The sequence below is a fragment of the Dunckerocampus dactyliophorus genome, chromosome 21, assembly GCF_027744805.1.
Source record: "Dunckerocampus dactyliophorus isolate RoL2022-P2 chromosome 21, RoL_Ddac_1.1, whole genome shotgun sequence".
Lineage (NCBI taxonomy): Eukaryota > Metazoa > Chordata > Actinopteri > Syngnathiformes > Syngnathidae > Dunckerocampus > Dunckerocampus dactyliophorus.
In genome coordinates, this window is record NC_072839.1 from 16,461,196 (window position 1) to 16,484,495 (window position 23,300).

General features: G+C 43.2%; 3 protein-coding genes across 5 annotated transcripts; all 3 read right to left on the reverse strand.

Moving 5' to 3' along the window:
• Positions 1-27: 27 nt before the first annotated feature.
• On the reverse strand, positions 28-4,428 carry bdh1 (3-hydroxybutyrate dehydrogenase, type 1). Its single transcript, XM_054764928.1, has 5 exons — positions 3,118-4,428; positions 2,920-3,030; positions 2,583-2,724; positions 2,375-2,527; positions 28-1,142 (listed from the first exon to the last, which is right to left on the reverse strand). Exons 1-5 carry the CDS (start codon positions 3,328-3,330, stop codon positions 679-681), a joined length of 1,083 nt encoding a protein of 360 aa, XP_054620903.1. The 5' UTR covers positions 3,331-4,428; the 3' UTR covers positions 28-678.
• Positions 4,429-6,001: 1,573 nt separating this feature from the next.
• gyg1b (glycogenin 1b) lies at positions 6,002-16,993 on the reverse strand. Of its 3 annotated transcripts, none has more exons than XM_054766370.1 (8): positions 16,886-16,993; positions 16,022-16,173; positions 15,775-15,949; positions 15,534-15,696; positions 10,530-10,656; positions 7,240-7,450; positions 7,081-7,149; positions 6,002-6,941 (listed from the first exon to the last, which is right to left on the reverse strand). In XM_054766370.1, the coding sequence occupies exons 2-8, from the start codon at positions 16,105-16,107 to the stop codon at positions 6,774-6,776; spliced, it is 999 nt and encodes a 332-aa protein (XP_054622345.1). In that variant the 5' UTR covers positions 16,108-16,173; positions 16,886-16,993; the 3' UTR covers positions 6,002-6,773. The 3 variants fall into 3 exon arrangements, with proteins under 3 accessions (XP_054622345.1, XP_054622344.1, XP_054622346.1); XM_054766369.1 differs by having other exon boundaries at positions 16,022-16,157; positions 16,886-16,943; XM_054766371.1 differs by lacking the exon at positions 7,081-7,149 and having other exon boundaries at positions 7,243-7,450; positions 16,022-16,157; positions 16,886-16,943.
• Positions 16,994-17,737: 744 nt separating this feature from the next.
• cpb1 (carboxypeptidase B1 (tissue)) lies at positions 17,738-23,098 on the reverse strand. Its single transcript, XM_054765580.1, has 11 exons — positions 23,031-23,098; positions 22,536-22,611; positions 22,325-22,449; positions 22,154-22,253; positions 21,793-21,894; positions 21,613-21,717; positions 21,436-21,546; positions 21,249-21,339; positions 20,930-21,132; positions 19,073-19,157; positions 17,738-18,122 (listed from the first exon to the last, which is right to left on the reverse strand). The coding sequence occupies exons 1-11, from the start codon at positions 23,093-23,095 to the stop codon at positions 17,935-17,937; spliced, it is 1,251 nt and encodes a 416-aa protein (XP_054621555.1). The 5' UTR covers positions 23,096-23,098; the 3' UTR covers positions 17,738-17,934.
• Between the last annotated feature and the right edge of the window lie 202 nt (positions 23,099-23,300).

Consider the following 23,300-nt stretch of genomic DNA (forward strand, 5'->3'; position numbering starts at 1 on the left):
ATATATATATATATATATATATATGTGTGTGTGTGTGTGTATATATATATATAATTTTTATTTCTGTTTTACCTCATAATATTCAACAGTATACTTTTGTCTAGTATGCTATTTGCCCATCCTTGGTTGCAGTAATTGTATTTTTGGTAAACAGTCATCAGCTTTCTACTTCAAAATGCAGACGTCATGTTTCTGCAAGTAGAACATGATTCATGCTTTAATGCAGCTTGGTCGCCCCCTAGTGGCGTTTTGTGTTGGTAGCGTTTTGTGTTAGTTTGACATGAAAACTTGTTCCAACATCCAGTTTTTGGCTCATTTATTTATTTATTTATTTATAACATTCAATTCACATGACTTCTGCTTGTGTTATTATTAAGGAGACGTTCGGAAACACATTTTTTTTAGTTGTGTAGGGGAAAAGAGCTGCAAAGGGACAAATGAATATTAAAAAAAAATATTCTATCACTGTAAACAGTAATGATGTATTGGTTTACGCTCTATTCCTGCTGCTACGCAACACTAAATAACTGCTGGGGTTTTATGTGCAACAATAGAAAGTGCAATCATTTGGGTATTAAAGTGTAAGGCGTGGGCAGTAAAAGTGCTGAGAAACACAAAAGAGAAATCAAGTTGAGTCTATTTAGTGGCATAGAAAGCGTAAGCATGTTTTTTTTTTTTTTAAAAGTAGAGCAAGTCTGAGAGTGCGGCAGGAAGGTGCGTCATCAGCTGCAGTCGCATCCACCAGTGAGGCTCCATGGGGCTGTATCTGGTGTACGGACACTTGGAAGTGACGGCATCCACAATGTCCTCCAGAACGGGACTCATGTCCTTCTGTCCGCTGTTGCAGTACGAGCGCATGAGTGCCACCTGCTGCTCAAAGTGGGCTTTGCCGTAGTCTTCCTTCACGCCCGCCGGCGCCTCTGCCCACAGCTTGTCGGCCGTGTTGGCCACCACGTCGCGGGTTAGGATGCCCGTGGCAATGAAGTTTCCCGGCTCCACCACGGACACTTTGACTCCCCAGGCCTTCATCTCGTAGCGGAGGCAGTCGGAAAACGCTTCCACGCCGTATTTGGACACGCAGTAGGGCGAACGCATGGCGTTGCCCATGCGAGCGTACATGCTGGCCAAGTTCACCACGCGCCCTGCAAACATGACAACAGTCATTTTACTCCACTGAAAAAGCCACCCATGTGTCCCACGGGGCATTTTTCAATCAAGAATGACATTTAAATAAAAAAATAAATGTTATTAGAAAAAAAAAAGATAAAAATAAAAAAGTAAGAAGAATAAAAGTTAAATTTGAAAACAAATTCAAGATCTATAAAAAAATGTATGGAATTGAAAAAATATATATGTAAAAAATGAAGTATTATGTATAAAATTAAACATTTAAAGAATTAAATTACATTTTTTAAAATGTAGAAAATAAAAATACAAATAAGATGTTAAAATAAAGAATGAAGATGAATGTAAAACAAAAATACTTTAAAAATGACAAAATACAAATTTTTTTATTTTCATTAAAGTTCAATAAAAAAATCTAAACAGAAAATGTAAAAATAATGCAAAAAACATGAAATATGAAAAAAGAAAGCAGAATCACGTGTAAGTGCTCCACCTGGTGGCCAAATTGGTGAACTACTGTCTCATCAACCCTTGAGGGGTAAAAACTGCACCTGAGCATCCGGGGATATTTTGGTGGCAAAATGCCTAAAAAAAGTTGTTCCCAAAGTAAGCGGTACCATTTGGAATAGAGACGTGCTTCTGGGCTCTCATTAAAGCTAACCAGCTGAATTTTTCTCCATAGCAGTCCAAATGTGTCCAAGTACGAATCGCACTGACAAACGGGACTTTCGTACACTTTCGCAGAAAGACGTGCTTTCAAAAGAACTCATTTGGTGGACCAGAAAACACAAGGAGGCCTCAGCTCGAGTTCTTACCTAATCCCAATTCAAACGGGACAATGATACTACGGAAATGGAGTATTTTGTCAGGTTTTTCTAAAGTTCTGACAAGGCGTTTTATTGAGTGCGTTATGCTGCAGCACGTGGCTTTCACGACAAAAGGCCACCCATCAAGCGGCATGTCGGTGTTTGACGCTTTCGCTGACTGTTCACTGCCTCCGTCGTCATGACGCTGGGACGGAACGGGCCTGAGCTGCGCAGGTTAGAGGACGGGCACACAGAAGTTGATTAGCTGTTTGTTATGTTGCTGGTCGCATGCCTTGCAGCCTTTCCAGGCATGCGGGTCCAAAGTCCAGCTGCCTGAGGGACTTACTGACGCAAGGAATGTGGCCTGCTGCTACACCCGCACCAGAACGCAACCTGATGATGAGGTCGAGTTGTCGTTTGATAAGGACAGTGCGGTCGCTCACCTTTGGCCCTGCGAATGAGCGGCAAAACGGCTTTGGTGACCCTGATCGTGCCCCACAGGTTGACCTCTGACACTTGCTTGTAGACGTCCATGGAGGTGAACTCCACTTCTCCGAACGTGGACACGCCGGCGTTGTTGACCACCGCCCACAGACCTACGAAGCGCGGCGTTAGACGACGTGAACGAGGCGGTCGATCGTGTCGTCCTACCTTTCTGCGCGTCCTCCAGGTGGTCTCGGATGAAGCAGGCGGCGCGGTGCACCTGCTCGTCGCTGCAGACGTCCAGCTGAAGCACTTTTATGCGCTCCGAGTGACACGCCGCCAGCTCCTTTGCACCCGCTCCACCATCATCCTGAAGAATATTTAGTTGGAACCACAAGGACAGTACACCAGGATTCATCATCACACTAACGGAAACCAATGATTATGCCAGCCTATACAGTATACAGTCTTTATTTACAAGTATTTTCCTATCTTTTGGAACATAAACAGCCTGTGAAGGAAATGAAAGCACGAAGGAGATTGTGTATTGTGTAAATACTTGTACCTTATGTAGGCATCCTGCAAAGACGGTGAAGCCAAGTTGGTGCAAACGTAAAACCAAAGCGTGACCGAAGCCTCTGTCACAACCTGTGATCAACACAGCTTTGCCCTTTACCTGCATCAAAACACAATACTGCTATGCTAGTAACTGTACGCAACAGTATCATTAGCACGCATACTGTACTCTTAAAGGCTCACTTACCTCCATCAGTCCTCTGGGGATTCTCGGCGCGGCCACGTACATCACAAACAGCAAATAAGACACCACAATGCACTCCGTCACGCTGGTCTCCGGTAGCCCCAGCAGCCTCATGGCGGCGTTGAGCAGGGCCGGCAGTCCGAAGCCCAGCAGGACGGTGAGGAAGAAGGAGAAGGACACCAGCACAGACACTCGGAACGCGGACGGCGGCGCCATCTTGGCTCAATGCTACTGTTTACTTTGCAGGCGGCCACACGAGAGGTTTCGACACGCCCACCGGAAGTAAACAACTTATTGCTCAACATTTTTACTAGACACAATTTAATAGGTTAACACAAGGTTTGTACGGTTTGTAAATGTGGCCACTGTTTGACTTATATTGCTATAATTAACAAACGAGCTTAAAACCTGCTCATGACTCAGCGCGGAGACAACATTTAAAAAGGGGATAAAAAAAAGATTTCGAGTTCAGCGTCGCTAGACTTGACCGGTGCAATCGGAAGTACGTGTAGGGGACGCATTTAGCATCGCACCGTCTTTGACGCAAGCAAAACGGATGCAATGAAGTTGATAGGTACCGATGCAGAGTCAATAAATTACAATATCTTCTAAGTTAATTTATTTCAATAGTTCAGTTCAAAAAGTGACACTTGGATGCGACACGTTGAACGCGGCGACAACATTTAAACAACATTTGCACCGTTTAAATAATTTAGTGAGATTTCAAATTCAGAGCAGCTCAAAGATTAGACCAGCGAAACCGGAAGTGCTTGTTATGGAACGCATTTAGCATCGCGCCGTCTCTGAGGCAAGCTAAACAAATGCAATACAGTTGATAACTTGTGCATCTCAGCAAATTAAAATATCTTTGAAAAGTTCATTTATTTCAGTAGTTCAGTTATAGACACTTATATTCCATAGATTGATTGCACAGAGTAAAATATTTAAAAAGTACAGGATTTCTTTATCATTTTGTTGATTACAGTATAGCTTACAGCCAATAAAAAAACAAGTTTCTCCAAAAAATGTGACAAAAAATTGAATATTGCAAAGTAGTGGTTGACACTCTGTGAAAGAACTTCCTGAGCCTTTAATTGATCTTAGTCGTGTGTATTCAACTCCTGAAATGAAAGAACTCTTGCAGCGTATTTTAATTGATTGAGATGCACCTATATGTTGAAATAGCAGCAAAGGTAATACATGTATTGCACAACGTGTGGTGCATTGACAATGCGCTTTTCTGGTTCATGATAAGTAGGCCACTATGTATATACAGTATACAGACCCTTTCCAAAAAATTAGAATGTCATGGAAAAGTTGTTTAATTTCCATGATTCCATTCAAAAAGTTAAACTTTCATAGATTATAGATTCAGGGCCCACAATTTAAACGATTTCAAGTATTTGTTTATTTTTACATAATTTGGGCTTCCAGCTCATTAAACCCATGAAAACAGGAATTCAAAAAATTAGAATACTGTGAAGAAATCAGCCCAAATTTTGCAGGGCATGAATGTTTTAAACTGAGTGTCACACACTAATCATCTACTAAAGTCAAATCACCTGCACAGGCTTCCCCAGGTGTCATTAAATTGCTTCAGTTTGGTTCAAATGTCTCAGTTGGGTTCAATATGGGGAAGACTGCAGACACGACACGTGGCCAGAAGACCATCATTGATACCCTCCATAGGATGGGTAAGCCACAAAAGTTCATAGCTAAGGAGGCTGGTTGTTCACAGAGTGCTGTGTCCAAGCATATCAATGGAAAGTCTAGAGGAAGGGCAAAATGTGGCAGGAGAAGATGCACCAGCAAAAGAGATGACCGTGGGCTTCAGCGGATTATCAAACAGGGAAGATTCAAGAATCTGGCAGAGATCCAGAAAGAGTGGAATGAGGCGGGAGTCACAGCTTCAAAAACCACCACATTCAGACGTATCCGGGTTCCTCGGGTCAAGCCACTTCTGAACCTGAGCCAACGTAGGAAGCGTCTCCACTGGGCCAAGGAGAAGAAGGACTGGACTGTTGGCCCGTGGTCCAAGGTCCTCTTTTCCGATGAAAGTAAAGTGTGCCTTTCATTTGGGAATCACGGTCCAAGGGTTTGGAGGAAGACGGGTGAGGAACAGAACCCAACCTGCCTGAGGTCCAGTGTGAAATATCCACAGTCCGTCATGATTTGGGGTGCAATGTCCGGTGCAGGTGTTGGTAAACTCTGCTTTCTTAACTCCAAGGTCACCGCAACAGTCTACCAGAATGTTTTAGAGGACTTCATGATTCCTTCTGCTGAGGATCTGTATGGAGATGCAGATTTCATCTTCCAGCAGGACCTGGCCCCTGCCCATACCGCCAGAAGCACCAAAACCTGGTTTGATGCCCATGCCATCACAGTGCTTGACTGGCCAGCCAACTCAGCGGACCTAAACCCCATTGAGAATCTATGGGGTATTCTCAAGAGGAAAATGAGGGGCACCAGACCCAACAACAAAGAAGAGCTGACAGCAAGCATCAAGGAAATCTGGGCTTCCATAACTCCCAGGCAATGCCACAGGCTGATTGCTTCAATGCCACGTGGCATCGAGGCAGTGATTAAGGCAAAGGGATTCCCAACCAAGTATTGAAGATTGACATATCGTTTTGAAAGTACCATATTTTGATTGATTTGATGTCATCCTAATTTCTTTCTTTTTTTCCTGCAAAAACTGAGAAGTAAATGGTGATTTCTTCACAGTATTCTAATTTTTTGAATTCCTGTTTTCGTGGGTTTAATGAGCTGGAAGCCCAAATTACGTAAAAATAAACAAATAAACACTTGAAATCGTTTAAATTGTGGGCCCTGAATCTATAATCTATGAAAGTTTAACTTTTTAAATGGAATTGTGGAAATTAAACAACTTTTCCATGACATTCTAATTTTTTGGAAAGGGTCTGTATATAAGATATGATGACAAATCATGTCCACGATTATTTCTACTGCATGTAACTGCTATTTGACGGTCACCAACTATATTGTATGGACACTCATCACTTGTCATGCAAGCAAAAAATGTCAGAACTGGTGATGTTGAAATAAGAATCCACTTTGTTTTGTTTTGTTTTGTAATGTTTCCGGATGAACATCCCGGTCAAGTACAAGGTGAACGTGTTGAGCAAAGCATGCATACTGTGCGCTCATAAGGCCTCCACAAGTGCTGGCTGTAAACATTCCATTTCAGTTTGAGGGAAGCCATTTCCATTCAAAGGCAATGATGTGGTTTTAAAAAAGGCAAGTAGAAGAACATACAGGTCGATACTACGCATAATGTGCAAAAAAAAAGTGTTAAAGATCCGATAGGAAGGCCCTTCTGGCCATGTCATTCCACACGGTGTGCCATGACAGCAAATAATGATGATGGCCAGTGTTTCCCACAGGACTGCCTCCTGCTACATCTTATTCTCTGGCAGACCAGGCGGGTAAAGAAGGCAGTCCCACGATAATGTGTGTATGAGCGAGGGCGCTACCCAACAGGCAGTGCCAAATCTATTTGTGGCGCTCCAAATGAATTTGTGGCGGGCCACCACAGATAAAAGAATGTATGGGAAACACTGATGGCGAGCAAGAAGCGTTTCTACGTTTTCTTTGGGGAGGTGGATAATTAATATTGATTTGACTCCAAGTGCATATGCTTATTTGAGGAAAGTGTCAAGCTTCCTCTTGATATTATCAAAGGAGTCCATTCCCATGTAGTCCGCCTGACCTTGCTCCCATTTCTGCTTGCGCTCTTGCGAGGACAACTCCGGTGAGGACAAGTGCAGCGCTTGTGCGAAGGAAGCCAGGTTCTCCTCCTCTTGCTCCTGAACAAAAAGCAGGAAAACAGACATAAGGGACGTGGAATGGGGATGTTTCACAAAAGAAAAACAAAGTAGCCCAGCGTGCAGAAGCTCTGACGTGAAGACGCAGCAGCAACAAAGACGTCGCAGGTTTTCTCCATACCTGTGTACTCTCAACAGTAACCATGTGACTGTAGTGGAACTTTACCGGAAAGACGGGCAAGCCATCCACCACCAGAAATACATAAGATGACAATCACATTCACATTATTTGTCTCAGAAAGGAACCATGAGAACCAACATGGGCCGTGCAGCGTTTGTTCACCTCCGCAACGCATCCCGTGTGGAAGGGCTGGTCTCCGTATTGCTCCTGCAGCATGGGCACCACGCTGCTGGCGTACACGGCCCACCAGTCCAGGAGGAAGGAGGGATGCGCACCTTCCGCCTGCATCTGTCTGCCTTTGGCGTCCAACGCGTGACTCCACGGCTTGGTCTTCCCCAGGAAGTGGACCACCTTGGCGTTGGCGGCGTAGCTGAAACGAGAGCATCAGCATCAGTGTGAAGCAGCAACATGTCCATCATTCCCTCCTTGCTGCCGGGAAAAAGAGAAGATGTCCATCGAGGGAAGTTGTTTAGAAGGAGACAGAAACACATTGCAGTCTGATGCAAGTGTCTCCCCAAAGGAAAGGACAAACTTTATCGGGGTTTTATCAGGTGCAAGGACATATTTTAGGGTCATCAGAGCCCAGAGCACTGGAGAGACATCAGGTCTCATGCCTTGAGCCTTGATCTCATGTCTTTGCAGTTATTACTTCTAAGCAATCAGTGCGACAATAAGCTGGACATCAGCCTAAATACACACACTGCACAGTACATAGAAGTCAGGGGTGTCCAAAGTGTGGCCTGGGGGCCATTTGTGTTATTGTATTGGCCCGCAGCACATTTAACAAATACAATTTAAGATGAAATATTTAAAAGAAAAAAAAAAACCTGAAAAAATGTAACGTATGTAAATTGTAATTTACATTTCTTTAATTTAGTCATTTTACAAGAATAAAGTGGAACTATTGAAGGAAAAAAACATCATCATAGGAAAAATAACATCATTTTAGTAGCACTTGAAAGACGTTTGGAAAATTAGGTTGCAAAAAAGTTACAAGAATGCCATCCCATCCATTTTCTATGCCGCTTATCCTCATTAGGGTCGCAGGGGTATGCTGGAGCCTATCCCAGCTGACTTCAGGCGAGAGGCGGGGTACACCCTGGACTGGTCACCAGCCAATCGCAGGGCAAGTTACAAGAATGAAGTCAACATATTATAGGAATGAAGTCATAGTACGAGAAGAAACTTTACAAGGAAAAAGTTGAAATAGTTGGGAAAAAAATAGGAGAAATGGAAACAAATAATTTTATGACACTGAAGTTAAAATATGAAGAGAAAAAAGTTGTATTCTAACAAGAAAAAAGAATAAACTGGTAATATTATGAGGAAAAATAATGTCATTTTAGTAGCATAGACTTGAAATATTTGAAACAAATTTTTACAAGTCATAACACTATGGAAACAAAACAACATTTTGTTTTGCAAAATTGAGTCGGAGAAAGTAATAATATTATGGGAATACTAATAGAAGGCTTTTTCACCTACTGTATGTCACAAAGCTGAGATACAGTATATAGCCAGTATATCCAGTATATCCAGTATATACAGTATATCCAGTATATACAGTATATCCAGTATATATTCAGTATATACAGTATATACAGTATATGCAGTATATACAGTATATCCAGTATACAGTATATAGTATATACATTATATATAGTATATCCAGTATATACACTATATCCAGTATATACAGTATATCCAGTATATATAGTATATACATTATATATAGTATATCCAGTATATATCCAGTATATCCAGTATATATAATATATACAGTATAAACAGTATATCCAGTATATACAGTATATATAGTATATACATTATATATAGTATATCCAGTATATATACAGTATATCCAGTATATATAATATATACAGTATAAACAGTATATCCAGTATATATAGTATATACAGTATATATAGTATATCCAGTATATACACTATATCCAGTATATACAGTATATCTAGTATATATAGTATATACATTATATATAGTATATCCAGTATATATCCAGTATATCCAGTATATATAATATATACAGTATAAACAGTATATCCAGTATATACAGTATATATAGTATATACATTATATATAGTATATCCAGTATATATACAGTATATCCAGTATATATAGTATATACAGTATATACAGTATATCCAGTATATATACAGTATATCCAGTATATATAGTATATACAGTATATATAGTATATCCATTATATATAGAATATCCAGTATATATAGTATATACATTATATATAGTATATCCAGTATATATAGTATATACAGTATATATAGTATATACAGTGTATATAGTATATACAGTATATATAGTGTATATACAGTATATATATATTATATACAGTATATATAGTATATACAGTATATATAGTATATCCGGTATATATAGTATATATAGTATATCCTGTATATATAGTATATACAGTATATACAGTATATATAGTATATACAGTATATATAGTATATATTGTATATCCAGTATACACATTATATATAGTATATACAGTATATACAGTATAGTATAGTATATATAGTATAGTATCCAGTATATATAGTATATCCTGTATATATAGTATATACAGTATATACAGTATATATAGTATATACAGTATATATAGTATATATTGTATATCCAGTATACACATTATATATAGTATATCCAGTATATACAGTATAGTATAGTATATATAGTATAGTATCCAGTATATATAGTATATCCAGTATATACAGTATAGTATAGTATATATAGTATAGTATCCAGTATATATAGTATATCCAGTATATATAGTATATCCAGTATATATAGTATATATAGTATATCCAGTATATATAGTATATCCAGTATATATAGTATATATAGTATATCCAGTATATATAGTATATCCAGTATATATAGTATATATAGTATATCCAGTATATATAGTATATACAGTATATACAAGTGTAGTATATCCAGTATAAGTTCTTAGCATATCTACTGTACATGTGCGGACAGCTCTCATGTAAGTGGATGCATAATTACAACTAATATTAGTCAAATGAAATGGCAACATTGCACTAAGAAAGCATATTTTCTTGACGACGTCAATGAAGGTTTGTGATTTAACGGCGGTAAGGACAGGTGCGAGCACACAATGACCGGGTCTTTAAATAAACGACTCTATTTGGGGATTTGCTATCAGCTGTTGGGAGCTCAGGGTGGAAACCCTAGCCTGGGGGGCGCTGGCATCCCGCAGCTCCAAACTTGATGTCAGCAAGTGATTACACGCTCATGTGATCAGCGTCCGCTTACGACTTTGCACGCCTCGGACTCTTTGCTGTAGTACGCCTTTACACCACACAACGGCGTCGTCTTCCTATGCCGCTCTTTTCACAACGTTCCACGTGGCCCCCAGGTATTCCGAGGCGTCAGTGAGCACGTACCGCTTGAATGCTGGAAGGTAGGTGTAAATGGCGATGCTGCTGAGGTTGTAGATGAAGGGGAGGTGCTTGGAAATGTCAGCTGTCGCCCAGTCGCTGAAGAAGTCGTTCAGAACGCCTTGGTCACCCCCTGCATGGAAAGCATACTTTCAATATGTGGAAAAAATTCTATGCTAAAGAAAGAGAAGAGATAACATACAGCGTTTATTGACGATGCCGACGTCCCGTACATCCTGGTGAGATTGAATTCAGTAGTGTTTCTCACCTTCTGCATCAAACTGCTGCCACTTGCAACAAATACGACATGGAAGTTTCACTTTTTCTGATTTGCTTTTCCTGAAATTTTCGCAAAAAAATGTGCCTGCTTTCATGCAATATTTAGTTAAACTTGTCCATTTGTCCTGGACTGTCCGTTCCATGAAACAAAGCATCTTACAGTGCATTTGTAAAAATTAAATAACCCGCCATGGGGTCAAGGAAAGCCGTGAGTGGCAGCAATTTGTCCGTATCAATAATCTGTTCCAGCCAGTCTGTATGTAAAACTATAATTATTCTCCATAAAATGTATTTTTGGACGTCTGAAACAGATGGATTGGATTTACACTTTTTCCTACAGAAAAAAATGGCTTTCGTTTTTGTACGTTTTGGTTTTTGTCTGACCTTTTGGAATGAATGAATACAAAAAACTGTAACTGTAACACTGTACACCAGTGTTTACCAAGCTTTTTGTCTTGTGTACCCCCACAGCCTTTTTATCATACCATGAGTACCCCCTCACTCATATGTGTTGATCATTCTCCAAAAGTAGAATGTAAAACAATTGATCATGACATGAAAATCATTTAATTCTCTTCAATTACACATAAAAATAAATATGTTGCCTTGAAAATAAATAATACAAATCAAAATAAATCATAAATCTGCCTCTTTCGTTCTGAGTTTTTCGGGAGGGTCCTCTGAACCCTGTCCTGCATCTAGAGGACCCGGGCGTTTCAGCCATTTATCCATTTGCTGGCAGGTAGCGGTTGTGCCACAGGTTATTGTCTCCCTGGGGAAACTAGTTGTAGTGCACAAATTCCATTTTATTGCCTGGCCTAATCTGAAATGACTGAGAATATTTATCATCTTGGAAATAATTGTTTCCATGTACCCCCTGCAATTTGCTGGCATATCACTGGGGCTATGTGTAGCCCCGGCTGGGAATCGCTGATTTACCTCTTCAATAATGTGACCTAAGTTATCGCAGTAAATGATGTTTAACCATCACTCACAAGAAAAGAGTCATTTTGATTCATTCTGGAGGTGTGATAGTGTTTGCAGTTGCTGGCCAGAACTTCCAGTACGTTATGGTTGACACCCAACCCCCCACCACCATGGCAAATATCAAAGATCAATGTGTATCTATGAATAGGCCAGCAATGCTGCAGATGTATTTAAGAGGGCATGTGACAATGATGGATTGTGATGTGTGTGTGTGTCACAATCGTCAAATATGTGCAGCATGTTGCGAGCTAGCAGAGCTAGCATGTCATCACAAACGTCATCAGGCTGTAGATTGATGGTGTTTCTTCTTGTTATGTTCCACAGTGAAGTCCAAACTTTCCAGCCTCTCCTGAGGGGAACGTTGGGAGTGCAGGTAGCGTGCAGAGCCTTTCTCGGAGAAATGACAAATATCAGCCTCAAGTGAAAACAGCCGAGATTTTTGATGGGATTTGGAGCATTCTTCATGCTTTAATTGCCACCACTTTCTTTCATGAGTCATTTTCCTCCAAAATAAACACATTTACACTCAAAGCATCTGTTAAACGCCAACGGGGGAGCATGGCGCACTTTTAAAGATTATAATGATGGCAACGTCTTCCTTTGTTAATTGCCCCTTACTAGGCCCGTAATAGCAGCATTATGCTACTTCCTGGAGGGAAATATTCTACAAATAATGCTTGCAAGTCATCAAGCCAGGAAGGTCGTTAGCTTTGGCGTCTTAATTGACTTAGAAAAGTTTGAAGCGCATCATTTCATCCCTCATTTGCTTTATGGCCATGACACCTAGCGCACTTTAGCGCTTCCTTTTCTTCCAAGTAACATCGGTGGGTGAAAACAATCAATGCACTGCTTTACTCATACTTCCAGACATCACCACCACAACAACACAAAGGGCTGCTGGTAAACAACTCTGCATTAACGCGCCTTTCTAAGTCTGGACATCATGTCCCTGCAGACGTCGGGGGCTGGCCGGGGGCTGGCCGGCACCTCGTCCCTGCGTGTAGTCAGCACTAACTGTGTCATCCTGCTTGCCTCCAGCATCTTTTATCACTTCCTGTCACACTGCTGCACTTTAAAGGAACCACCCGTGACTTTGCACTCGAGGCAAGTACGGTAATACTCCACCAGATGGCGCTGTGGTGTGCAAAGATTGGCTTCGGAGGCTCCACTGCTTTTGAGAATCCAAAGATGTTCATCACTAAGGTGCTGACTTGAGAAGACCCCCCCCCCCCCAGTAAACCTGAGACGACCACACATAGGGGCTGCACGGTCTTGCTTTGAGGTGAGATTGAAATTCTCTGGGACTAATTTTTCACACACACACACACACACACACACACACACCAAGTTCAATGTTTTCACAGTTCTCATTATTATTACTATCAATATTATTAGACTCCCCCTTGATAGTTCCGTTTTAAGGAAACTTTCAGTGGTGGTTGACGTTCTTCATGGGACGTCCCCGGAAGGACAGTAGACGGGGATTTTCTTAATAGACATCAATAGAAAGACTGAAAATAATCCATCAAACGTAGCACACTCGCTCGCATTGATACATTCATGCCCATGATAAAGACAAGTCAAAAGAAAAGTTCATTCATTCATGCGATGAATGAAAGGTGGTGAGGCCAACGGGTTGAACCAGAGCAGCACGGCTAACTCACCCTGGCCAGTGAGGCGAGCGAGGAGGAAGTGACAAAAAATCATTGTGATTTAGCGATTACAGCAGATCCCCGCTTTACGCTGAGCTTACGTTTGGGGATCAGCAAGATGGCGAAAATCAGTGAGTAAATGGCACGCCCGTAAAAATGTCTAATTGAGACACACCGCTCACTCCTCCCTCTCCAAATCTTCCTGCTCGCTTGCCGCTGACCTTCGTCCACCATTTCAGATCAACATATGCAATAAAAGTGAGTGCTGTGATTATTACATTAAATGCAGCTCCAGACCCCTCCACTTGTCTCTTCAATTGCCATTGCTCACTCGTGACTTAATCCAGGTTTAATCCCTAAATATGCCTCACTTATCAAACACATGTACAACAAGTATAGCTACTCACCATTAATCAGTGCTAATGGGAGATGATCCATGAACAGACGGTGTAGACGTTACAAATAAATGTCACCTTCGTGTCTCACAGCAACAATGCTGTGTTCAAGGACCACCAAAGACAAAAGATTATCAGTAAAGCATGAAGACATAAACATGTACACATTGTGGGCGTGTTTAACAGCGGTACGTGCTATACATTTGCACCGACTGTATGTTTGAATCACTACTGACTTAGGGTGAATGGGAACGAGAATGAGGGGAAAAACTGCCTTCTCAGAGGATAAAAAGCAAAAAAACAAAATCCGCAAAAATATCATTGAATGCTGACCCCACTGGAGATGTTGGTGTTAATGGAGGTTGCGGCTGTTTGTGCATCCCGTTAACACGCCAGTCACTGTTACACTGGTGAAGACTGTCAGAAAGTCAAACTTCCTCAGCAAATGACTTGAGCAGACGCCGTGTGGCAGGCGGGTGTCGTGTACGAGACTCAATGAAGGCCTGACTGAGAGGGAAAGATCAACACGGCTGCTTTGGCGTCATGTTACCCAGAGCTTCATGTCACTCGAGGCGACGCCGAGCACTAATGTTTGCTTGTGGCTGAAAGAAAACAACCCCAGAAGAACTTCCTGTGGTACTGGAATGTACTCTGCTTCTGATCAGCAGTATTAGTCATTCAAATACTTCTACATAGTTACAGTATAAGTTGAAAGTAAAAACTGCGTTCTTTGAATGTCCAGCAGGGGGCAGCTGTCTCGTGTAAAACTCAGTAAACAATTTGCTGTGCTGTGAATCATTTAAACACCATCACGTCCACTTTGTAAATAATGCTGTTATTTATAGACAGGCAGCCACTATGGAAGTAAGCAGGGATCACTTTGGGGTGTGGCTACCTTGGGACGGCGTTACGTTCATCTGAGCAGAGAACCTGAGGTGTCACAATCTGGAAATGAAGGAACATTTTCTTAAAAAAATGCCTCTGAAACTGTTGTCCAACTCCATGATGCATGGCATCATGAGAAGCAACAGAGGAATAACTCCCAACATGTATATTTCGCTTTTTCTTTGACTTTTTTGCAACTCTTAAGGCTGAATTATGCGTCAGCGTCGTCACTGCCCTTCTGAAGCCATCTTGATCCTGATGTAAGCCCTTTGACGAGGGCTGAGCACCCAACTTGCAATTCCCTACCAAAGCGCTAGGGGGCAGTGTTTTCTTGAGAATGAGCAACCACAACTCCCACTGACTAGCTATTTAGTAATAGTGTAGCTGTGAACAACGCCGACATCCAGATCGTTGTTGGAGCTGGAAGTAATCTTTTTGAAACAACAGTCACTTTTATTGTACGCTCCTCAGTTGGCACCGTTGTTGCTTTTGTTTTGGTGGAAAAAAGCAGACCAATCCCAGCGCTGCGTCAGTTTCACCATCGACACAAGGTTCAAATTGGAGGCTCTTTGGAGTGGGTGATTGTGAGACTTGATGACTTAGATTATTTCGCTTTGCGTCATTTCTTGTGAGAAGTATCAAAATAAATGGATGAACCGCCCACTTCGTTGACGCCGCCCAGGAACCCAGTTGACTTATTTGTACACTTGGAAACCCTCACAATTCAGAGTGTGAGCGGCACAAAAAGTGCTGCATTTTTCCTTAACTGTGTTTAAGCAAGCATCAAGAAGATGACGTGCACGTTGGCTCACCGTCAAAGCTGCCGTGTTCTGCACAGTGCTGAAGCAGTTTGGCGTAGGTCTCCACAGATGGACGAAAAACAAACACACCCGAGTTGAAGCAGTCAGGCCAGCCGGGATCAGGAGCAGCTGACAGTTCTTCTCTGTCAAAGAGCTCGTCTATGTTGCAAAGCACCTGGGACGCACGCACAGGAAAACATGCTCACACAACTTTCATTTAGTTCAGCAGCGTGAGGTTCTCTCAAGGGCTCACCAGAGTGTCTGCGTCCATGAAAACACACTTGGAGTAGCGTGTGAGCGTCCAGCAGTGCAGTTTGGTGAAGGTGACGCCCAATTCGGGCCTCTTCATCAAGGCCAGGTGAGCCACGTCGCCGCTGTCGAGCACGTCCACCAGCTTCACTTCGTCGAAGATCCTCCTCAGCACCGCCCTGACGGTTCACAACACCATGGAGTCAATCGCCAAGCATCTTAAAGCACAGCTGGGAGGGCAGCTTCCTTACTGGCATTGCTCCGACACCTGTGGCCCGATGAGGGCGGCCAGCTTCTTGGAGGTTTTGTGCTTGCGGAGGGACTGGCCCAAAACCATGGCTCCCTTTGCATAGTTGTCATTGGTGGCCAACGTCACAAAAGCCTCGTCTGGAGAGCAAAGACACTGTAACTCCATTTTTTACTTGGAAGTCTTTTGGCCACGCCCCTTTCCTCCACACCCCATTTCCTATTGGTGCATTCGTACAAAACTTTTATAAAGTCAAATAAAATGGTCCTTATCTCCACAGACAGGAGATTTTCCAGTACAATTCAAACAAATGTTGATACATTTTATTGCTCTGTTGATAAGTTATGACATCATAGAGCAACAATAGCTAACAGGCTAACGCCACAATATACACAATGTAATCCACCCAAAAAGTCTGTAAACATGCATAAAGCTGAGATTACAGGTAAATAAACAATAATCATACTCATCAGTATGTTATTAATTATAGAAGTTTATTATAGTTTAGTATATAGTAGTTAGTAGTTTATTATAGTTTAGTATATAGTAGTGTAGTTGTAGTTAGTGTAGTTGATCGTTGACTCTCATGATGCTATGTCATCATATTGCCACATAAACTAACAATGTTTCCTTAACTCCTGAGAGTTTATGGCTTAAGTGTCCACAAATTTGTTATTTTCACGTCATTCTATATTACCACGTACGTAAATTGCTTTATGCACGGGCTGTGGTTTAAAGTTACACCTTTTCCCACGCATATTTTGCTAGCAAAGCACTAATCTCAGTTCTTGCCACCGCCCATTATCGCGGTATTTGACGTGCGTCAAAAAAAGAGAGAGGGGGGGAGGGAAGTGTTTTCGTAACTTACCTGCCATGACAGAAGAAGAAGTCCAAGCTACGTTGGACTCGACCACAAGGCAGCTTTGACGTGGAAAGGAAAGGAGCGACTAAAGTATACTGAGGGGCATTTATAGCAGCTGGACAGTGGTCAGCGTCACATGACACACACGCCCACCTGCTGCCAAAATACACACACACACACACTTCAACTATTCACACATTTGCAAGTGTGCAGGCTTATATGATTGTATGTACTGTATGTGTGTATATATATGTATATGTATGTGTGTGTATATGAAACATGTGCCTGTGGTAGCACTTCACATTAGGTACACCCACAGAACTGTGACGATAAAGCTCATTTTCATTCCGAAACTAGTTGTAGTTTGCTGTGTCGTCCAACTGCACTGCATCACCCTGAGAGCTGTTCCTAATATTTTCAACACAGTCCAAAATAATGATGTATATATACGCTTGACAAACTATGGACATGTTCATTGTGTTTCAAGGCGGATTTACTGAATCGTTGTTTTTAAAATCTTTTTTTATACCTCAGTTTGGTAGGGTGCGTTCTTGTGACCAGCCGTTTGTGATGCTTTGCCGCCATCGTGTGGACATCAGCAAGACCTTTTACAGTAGTATCTGTTTGCAACGATAACTGCACGGGGAATACCTTCCCAGGGCCTGTTTTAAAAGGATATAGATTCTATAGGATAGAATTTATGAAAAGTTACAGTTCAGGGGCGGTGGATGCATCAATACTCCTGATTTTACTACCAACAAGTTGATTGTAATTGTGAGCATTTCCATTGAAGGCATTTTGGATAGTGTCTCTGTGTTTTTGTTTTAGACACACACAGCTTAGATTCCTCAATGTGGGGATGGATCATTGATTTTATTGTTCACACTCATCTTGAGTTTCTGTCAAGCACAGCAAGCAAACATGGCGGGTGGTGACCGTTTCCATGGATACAGGCTGGAGATGGCGAAGAGGTTGTCAGGGGCCGGAGGGGGGGATGCTTGTAGAGAGGAGAACCGGTTGGCAGGAAGCCTTGTCTGCTGCTGCTCCCGGGCTCTTTAATAGAGGTTCTTCTGCACGTAGGCAGCGATGTACTTGACGGCCAGCATGGTCTCCTCGCACGTGGGCTTGATCTGAGACTCGGGCAGCAGGAAGCCGTAACGACCTGTGTCACGCAGCTCGAAGGTGAAGGAATATTTCACTCCCAGGTCATAGGCCCAGTCGTCAGAGCCTCCGGCGGCGGGGTCTGAGGGCACATAGTTGAAAGGGATGAGCCAAATATTTGTCTTGGCATCTGAAACATTGTGCAGAGGATCCCAACGTAGTTGCAATTTAGCATTGGCAACCCCCCAGTGTGCACTTTGGGGAGATTTGTGGGAAAACTCTTGAAAACCTTTGTGCTTATAATGGCAATAATTAGGCCATTTATTGGTAGAAAACCCATCTTATTACTTCACATGCTGTTGGTAAAGTCTGAGTTCACTCAGGAATTTGTCAGAGGCAAACTTCAGCTTGCTTGCAGAGATAATCGCAGTGAATTAGCTTGATATTTGCACCCTTACTCTCACACCACAAGCCAACAGGAGCTTCTCACACAAATGCTGACCGCATAGTCCGCGTGGTGCAGTTACACTGTGTGCTCCGCATGTGTTATGTTATTTTTGCTTGCACCGTGACTGAGGGAGTCGTTGCTTTGTGTTGTCAAGCTAATGTATTGCTAATAAGCAAATTCTCAAGCCAATTGATGTCCTGTACAGTAGCGCTGCAGATAAAGCTCCGGCTTGATTAGCGTGTCAAAATGAAACATTTTTATGGGTGTCTCAATTACTTTTTTCTCCATTTGCAGGTGGTCTGAGAACGTATCCTCTGTGAATAGTGGGGATTTACTGTAACTCCTCGAAGCAGGTGCATTACTAGAACTACAGATTCCAATCAGGTGGAAGCCATCTTTGTTAGCAGACTACTTTCTGCTTCACAGTGGATCATGTAAGGCAACAGTACCATTTTGCGTCTCTGCCATTCATGCCAAAATTGAATGAGTTCTTTAGCTGGCTAGCTGAACAATCGACCGAGAAGCATGTATATCCTCTTGCCTTGCGAGATTGTTACCTGGTGGAGGTAATAACGGTGATTCAAGCTAGATCGCCAGGCCTGGTATACAGTCGGTACGCTGTTTACTGAGACAAATGTACTCACAGATGGTTGCTGCGCCGGGTCCACTGGTGTAGCGAGTTCCATACAGCCTACGAAGGGCTGCAGAAGCTCCCTGAGCGATCTTCAGCTGCAATATGAGAAAACACAGTTCCACACTTGCTACTGCCAGTTTTCCAATTGACAAAATAGGTTTGAGTTGTTGCAGATGTTTTTTATGGCATGCAGTGGCGGTTCTAGCTTGCTTGCTTGTTGCGTGCACCCTGTGAGAGAACCCCCTTTGGCAAGCTTGAGTCATACGAGAACTGGTCAGAGGCAAACTTCAACCAAGACAGCGCCTAAGGGTCGTCCACTCGAGCCACTATCTCACACATGGTGCGACCAACACAAAGACAAGGCATGGGGTGCACACCTAGCATGCTATGTGTCTGTGAGCCAGGTAGTGGTTCAAAGAGATGACCTTCTGTTTTTTTGTGCTGTGCGGGTGAGTGTTTGCAAAGCACTTCCGTAGAGGAAAACTGCACTTTTTTTTATTTTGCCCATCATCCACAATCCTTATGTGAGACATGAACACACATCTTTCTCTTTTTTGTGCGTTGTAACGATATAAAAACAGCTAAAAAGAGACAGCTAAGAATGCATGTAATGGAATGCAACTATTTCGCCTTTAAAGCCTTTTGAAAAAGCCTCCATTTCCATCATGTGAGTTGCATATGAACCACATTGTTATTATTATTATTACGTCCAAGAACTACGTTACTTGTGTGGTGACACCTCATCAGACCACACCCGCTAGCGACTAGCTTCACCACGCACTCGCTCACAATGCCCCAGGCCACGAGCCAAAGGTAACGCTACATATTGGAGCTGCCGCCACTGCTGGTTTTGTTCTTGAGTTGGGAAAAGTTAACGCTAGGTGTGGCATTCCTTTCTATGTTGCTATGTGAAATCAATGTATCCAGGAAGGAAGTTCCGCTCATGCTTAAAATCAGCAAAATACAGTATTACATGTTATCATGAATGTACCTGTTCCTACGTGCTCGCAGTATGGATATCAAACCATAAAAGCTGTTGGAGGTGTTTTAATAGTGAGCTTTGGAGGCAGAGTAGGTGTCCCATTACATGCATTAATGAGCTGCCTCTTTTTATCAGTGTTTGTATCTTTAGAAGGCACAGAAAAGAGACAGGCGTGTGTTCATGTCTCACATGGATTGTGTGGGCAAAAAATGAAAAAAAACAACTTTAAAACAAGTTGAATTTCACCTCTGACCATTTCCTGTGCGACTCACAATACGTTTATGAATCAATCCACTTCATGTGAGCGGGGCACCGGTATCCTGCCCATAGGGGGCGCCCATCTGACACACATGTACTATGAGTGAATGAGCCCTTGGGGCAATGGCCCACGTGGGCCATAGCTAAAACTGCCACTGATGACCCGGAGAGATTGCATCTGCAAACAAATAAAGTGAGATGAATGTGGATGTATGTAACGTTCACGTTGTGAGTGGGATGAAAAAGCCTGAAAAAGATCCACATGACGACTGCAAAAATCACGCCTAGAAGCACGTGCGACAATCATACTTCAGCATTTTCATGGATATATCTGCAACAGCCGACAGGAAATTAAATATAGGCGAGACATGCACGCACGCTCAGGAAATGAAATTCCTCAGCGAGATCAGTCTTTTGTTCTTGAACTCCTTAAAGTGTCGGAGGAGACGGCAAATTACAGCTGAGGGCGCTGAGAGATGTGTTGGTGTGAGAGCGTGTGGAGCTGAGGTGCGAGTGTTAGCTGCACAACCCTCGAAACCCCGCCCTCCCGCTGGGAGCCAAAAGGGTGTGATGGTGCTCTTTAGCTCGTGACAGATGCGTCCCTCCAGAGAGAGAACGTGTACTGACCAGCTCGCTGTGGTGCGCGGCCAGCTCGTAGGTGTAGGAGTACGGGAAGAGCAGCAGCTGCGAGTACGAGTGGATGGTGATGTAGGCCTTGATGATGGACTTGTTCCTGCGAATGAAGTCGGCGACGTTCTTGACCTCGATCTCAGACTCTGGTTTGTAGCCACAGAAGGTGTCGCTGCAGGGGTTGCTGGAGGCTCCGATGGCTGCAACGAATACGCCGTCATTTTCTTCCAACTGGCCAGTGTAAATACTTGTCTGTCAGCGTTTATCGCCAGCCCTAAATGAAATATTCCTCAGAGATCATCCTCATCCCACTCACTGCACCAGCCAGCATTCCAGTTCCGGTTGGGGTCGGCTCCAACGCAGCTGGATCCAGATCTCCTGGAGCGAGTTTTCCTCCACATCCTGTTCTAAAAGCCAACAACACAACAACAAACACATCAGCCGTGCGTCTCCACACGAGCATGGCAGTACACAGTAGCGTAGCTTGTAGCATCGCTGCATACACTCTTGTGGGTGTAGTCGTAGCCGTCGATGTTGAAGACGGGCAGGACAAAAACGTCCATCTGATTGAGCAGGCTGGTCATCTGAGAATCTCTGCCGTATGTGGACAGAGCCTGAGGACACGTTAGCAAATGTCAACAAAAACATTCCTTGTCTACGATCAGTTCATGGACTCGCACCTCCTTGACAAACCACTGGCAGAAAGCAGGAGAGATCCACTCCCTGGCGTGGATGCCACAGTCCATGAAGATGGCAGGCTTGGTGGAGCTGGTCTTCTTACCGAGCTGCGATAGCAAAACGTCATTTCCGAACACTCCTGGCGCCAAAAGTCACGCTTGAAGGAAGGAATCATGGGATACCTTGAGGACAGTCATGGGGCGTCCCTCGTAGGTGTTTCCAATCACCTGTTTGCTGATCAGACTGGGGTTGGAGGAGGAAATGGATGAGATCCATGCTTGGACCTGGAACCAAAGGACACATACTTTTGGAACAAGAACTGGAACTCTCAAATAAGCTTGGGCTTAGGCTTGAATCAGCAAAACCCTCACAGGAAATGCTTTGGTATCCTTGACACTTGACTTTTACAGCTTGAGAGGGAACTTTTTGGGTCTGGACAAGGTACACACCCTTACCTCGGAGTCCAGTGATTAGTTGTACGTGATACATTCTTCACGACTATTCTGTTGTGAGAGTCTAGGTACTAACAAACACTCGTCTTACTTTGTCCCAGCTGTTGTACTTGGTGTAGCTGTGAGCTCTGGGTGAAGCCTTGCTGTCAGCTTGGGCGTCGACAGCCTCCTGCAGATCCTCAATCAGGACCCTAATGGAAGATTCACAGACGCTCTGAGTGCCGTTCTCACGTGACGTTCCAGTCTTTTTCAGGTCACTCACTCGTGCTCCATGTCGCTCTGCAGCAGCACGGCGTGCACCATGTCCAGGTACATGGCGGGCACACGGACGTCCACGTCAATGTCGATGGTCACCAGCTCGACGCTCTCGGGGCTCCAGAAGTCGATCTGCAGGTGGCGCCAGAGACAAATGTGTGCTGGTCGAGTCCTCGCATTCTGTACCTTCCTACCGTTTGTCTTGCTCAAAGAAGTACCTCAATGCTGTTGGCCAGATCCTTAATCAGCGTCACATGTTCGTCCAGCGCAGGCTTCAGACGTAATACTCTCTCTCTTTGGAAGGAAACATGTGATCGTGATGGTTAGACTATGCTAGCGTCATTGAATCCCACTGACTGAGGTTGATTGGAGATGGTTTAGTTATTTAACTGCATGAGAGGAAATGTAAATGACACCGCTGCTGTCCTTGTTGGAAAAAAATCCCAATTTCTCCTGGAGATGTTTCTCCAAGATGACAACTTTGTTCTTCTTCACAGAAAACAACCATAATTTTAGCTGACGGGAGACTAATTGAGCTACATGACAATCCTACGCCGCTCTGATGGATGACAAGCACTTGACACAGTATGCCGCCATGCTTGCATTAGCCCGCCGAAGCTAAGCTATGATTTGCTCAGCGTGTCTCATATTGTCGCCGCTATACACAAAAAATGGAATAGTTCTTTTCGTCTTGACGAGGAAGAGAAATTTACCCCTCAAAGCGAGTGACGTCTGCCAGGGCGACGCACAGCAATCCCAGAAGCAAGAGGACCCTCATGTTGGCAAGTGGGGCCGACCTGGCCTCTGCACGGCTCTTATAACCCGGGGGGCCACGCCCCGCGTCCGCCAATCTGACGTGCAGCCTTTGCGCTCCGCACAGCTGTTATTTTTAGGCACGACATTGGAGGATGCTGAGTCAATGATTGATAGACGGGACAGTTAAACTTGCAAGGTGAACATTTTTACCATCAAGACAAGTACAA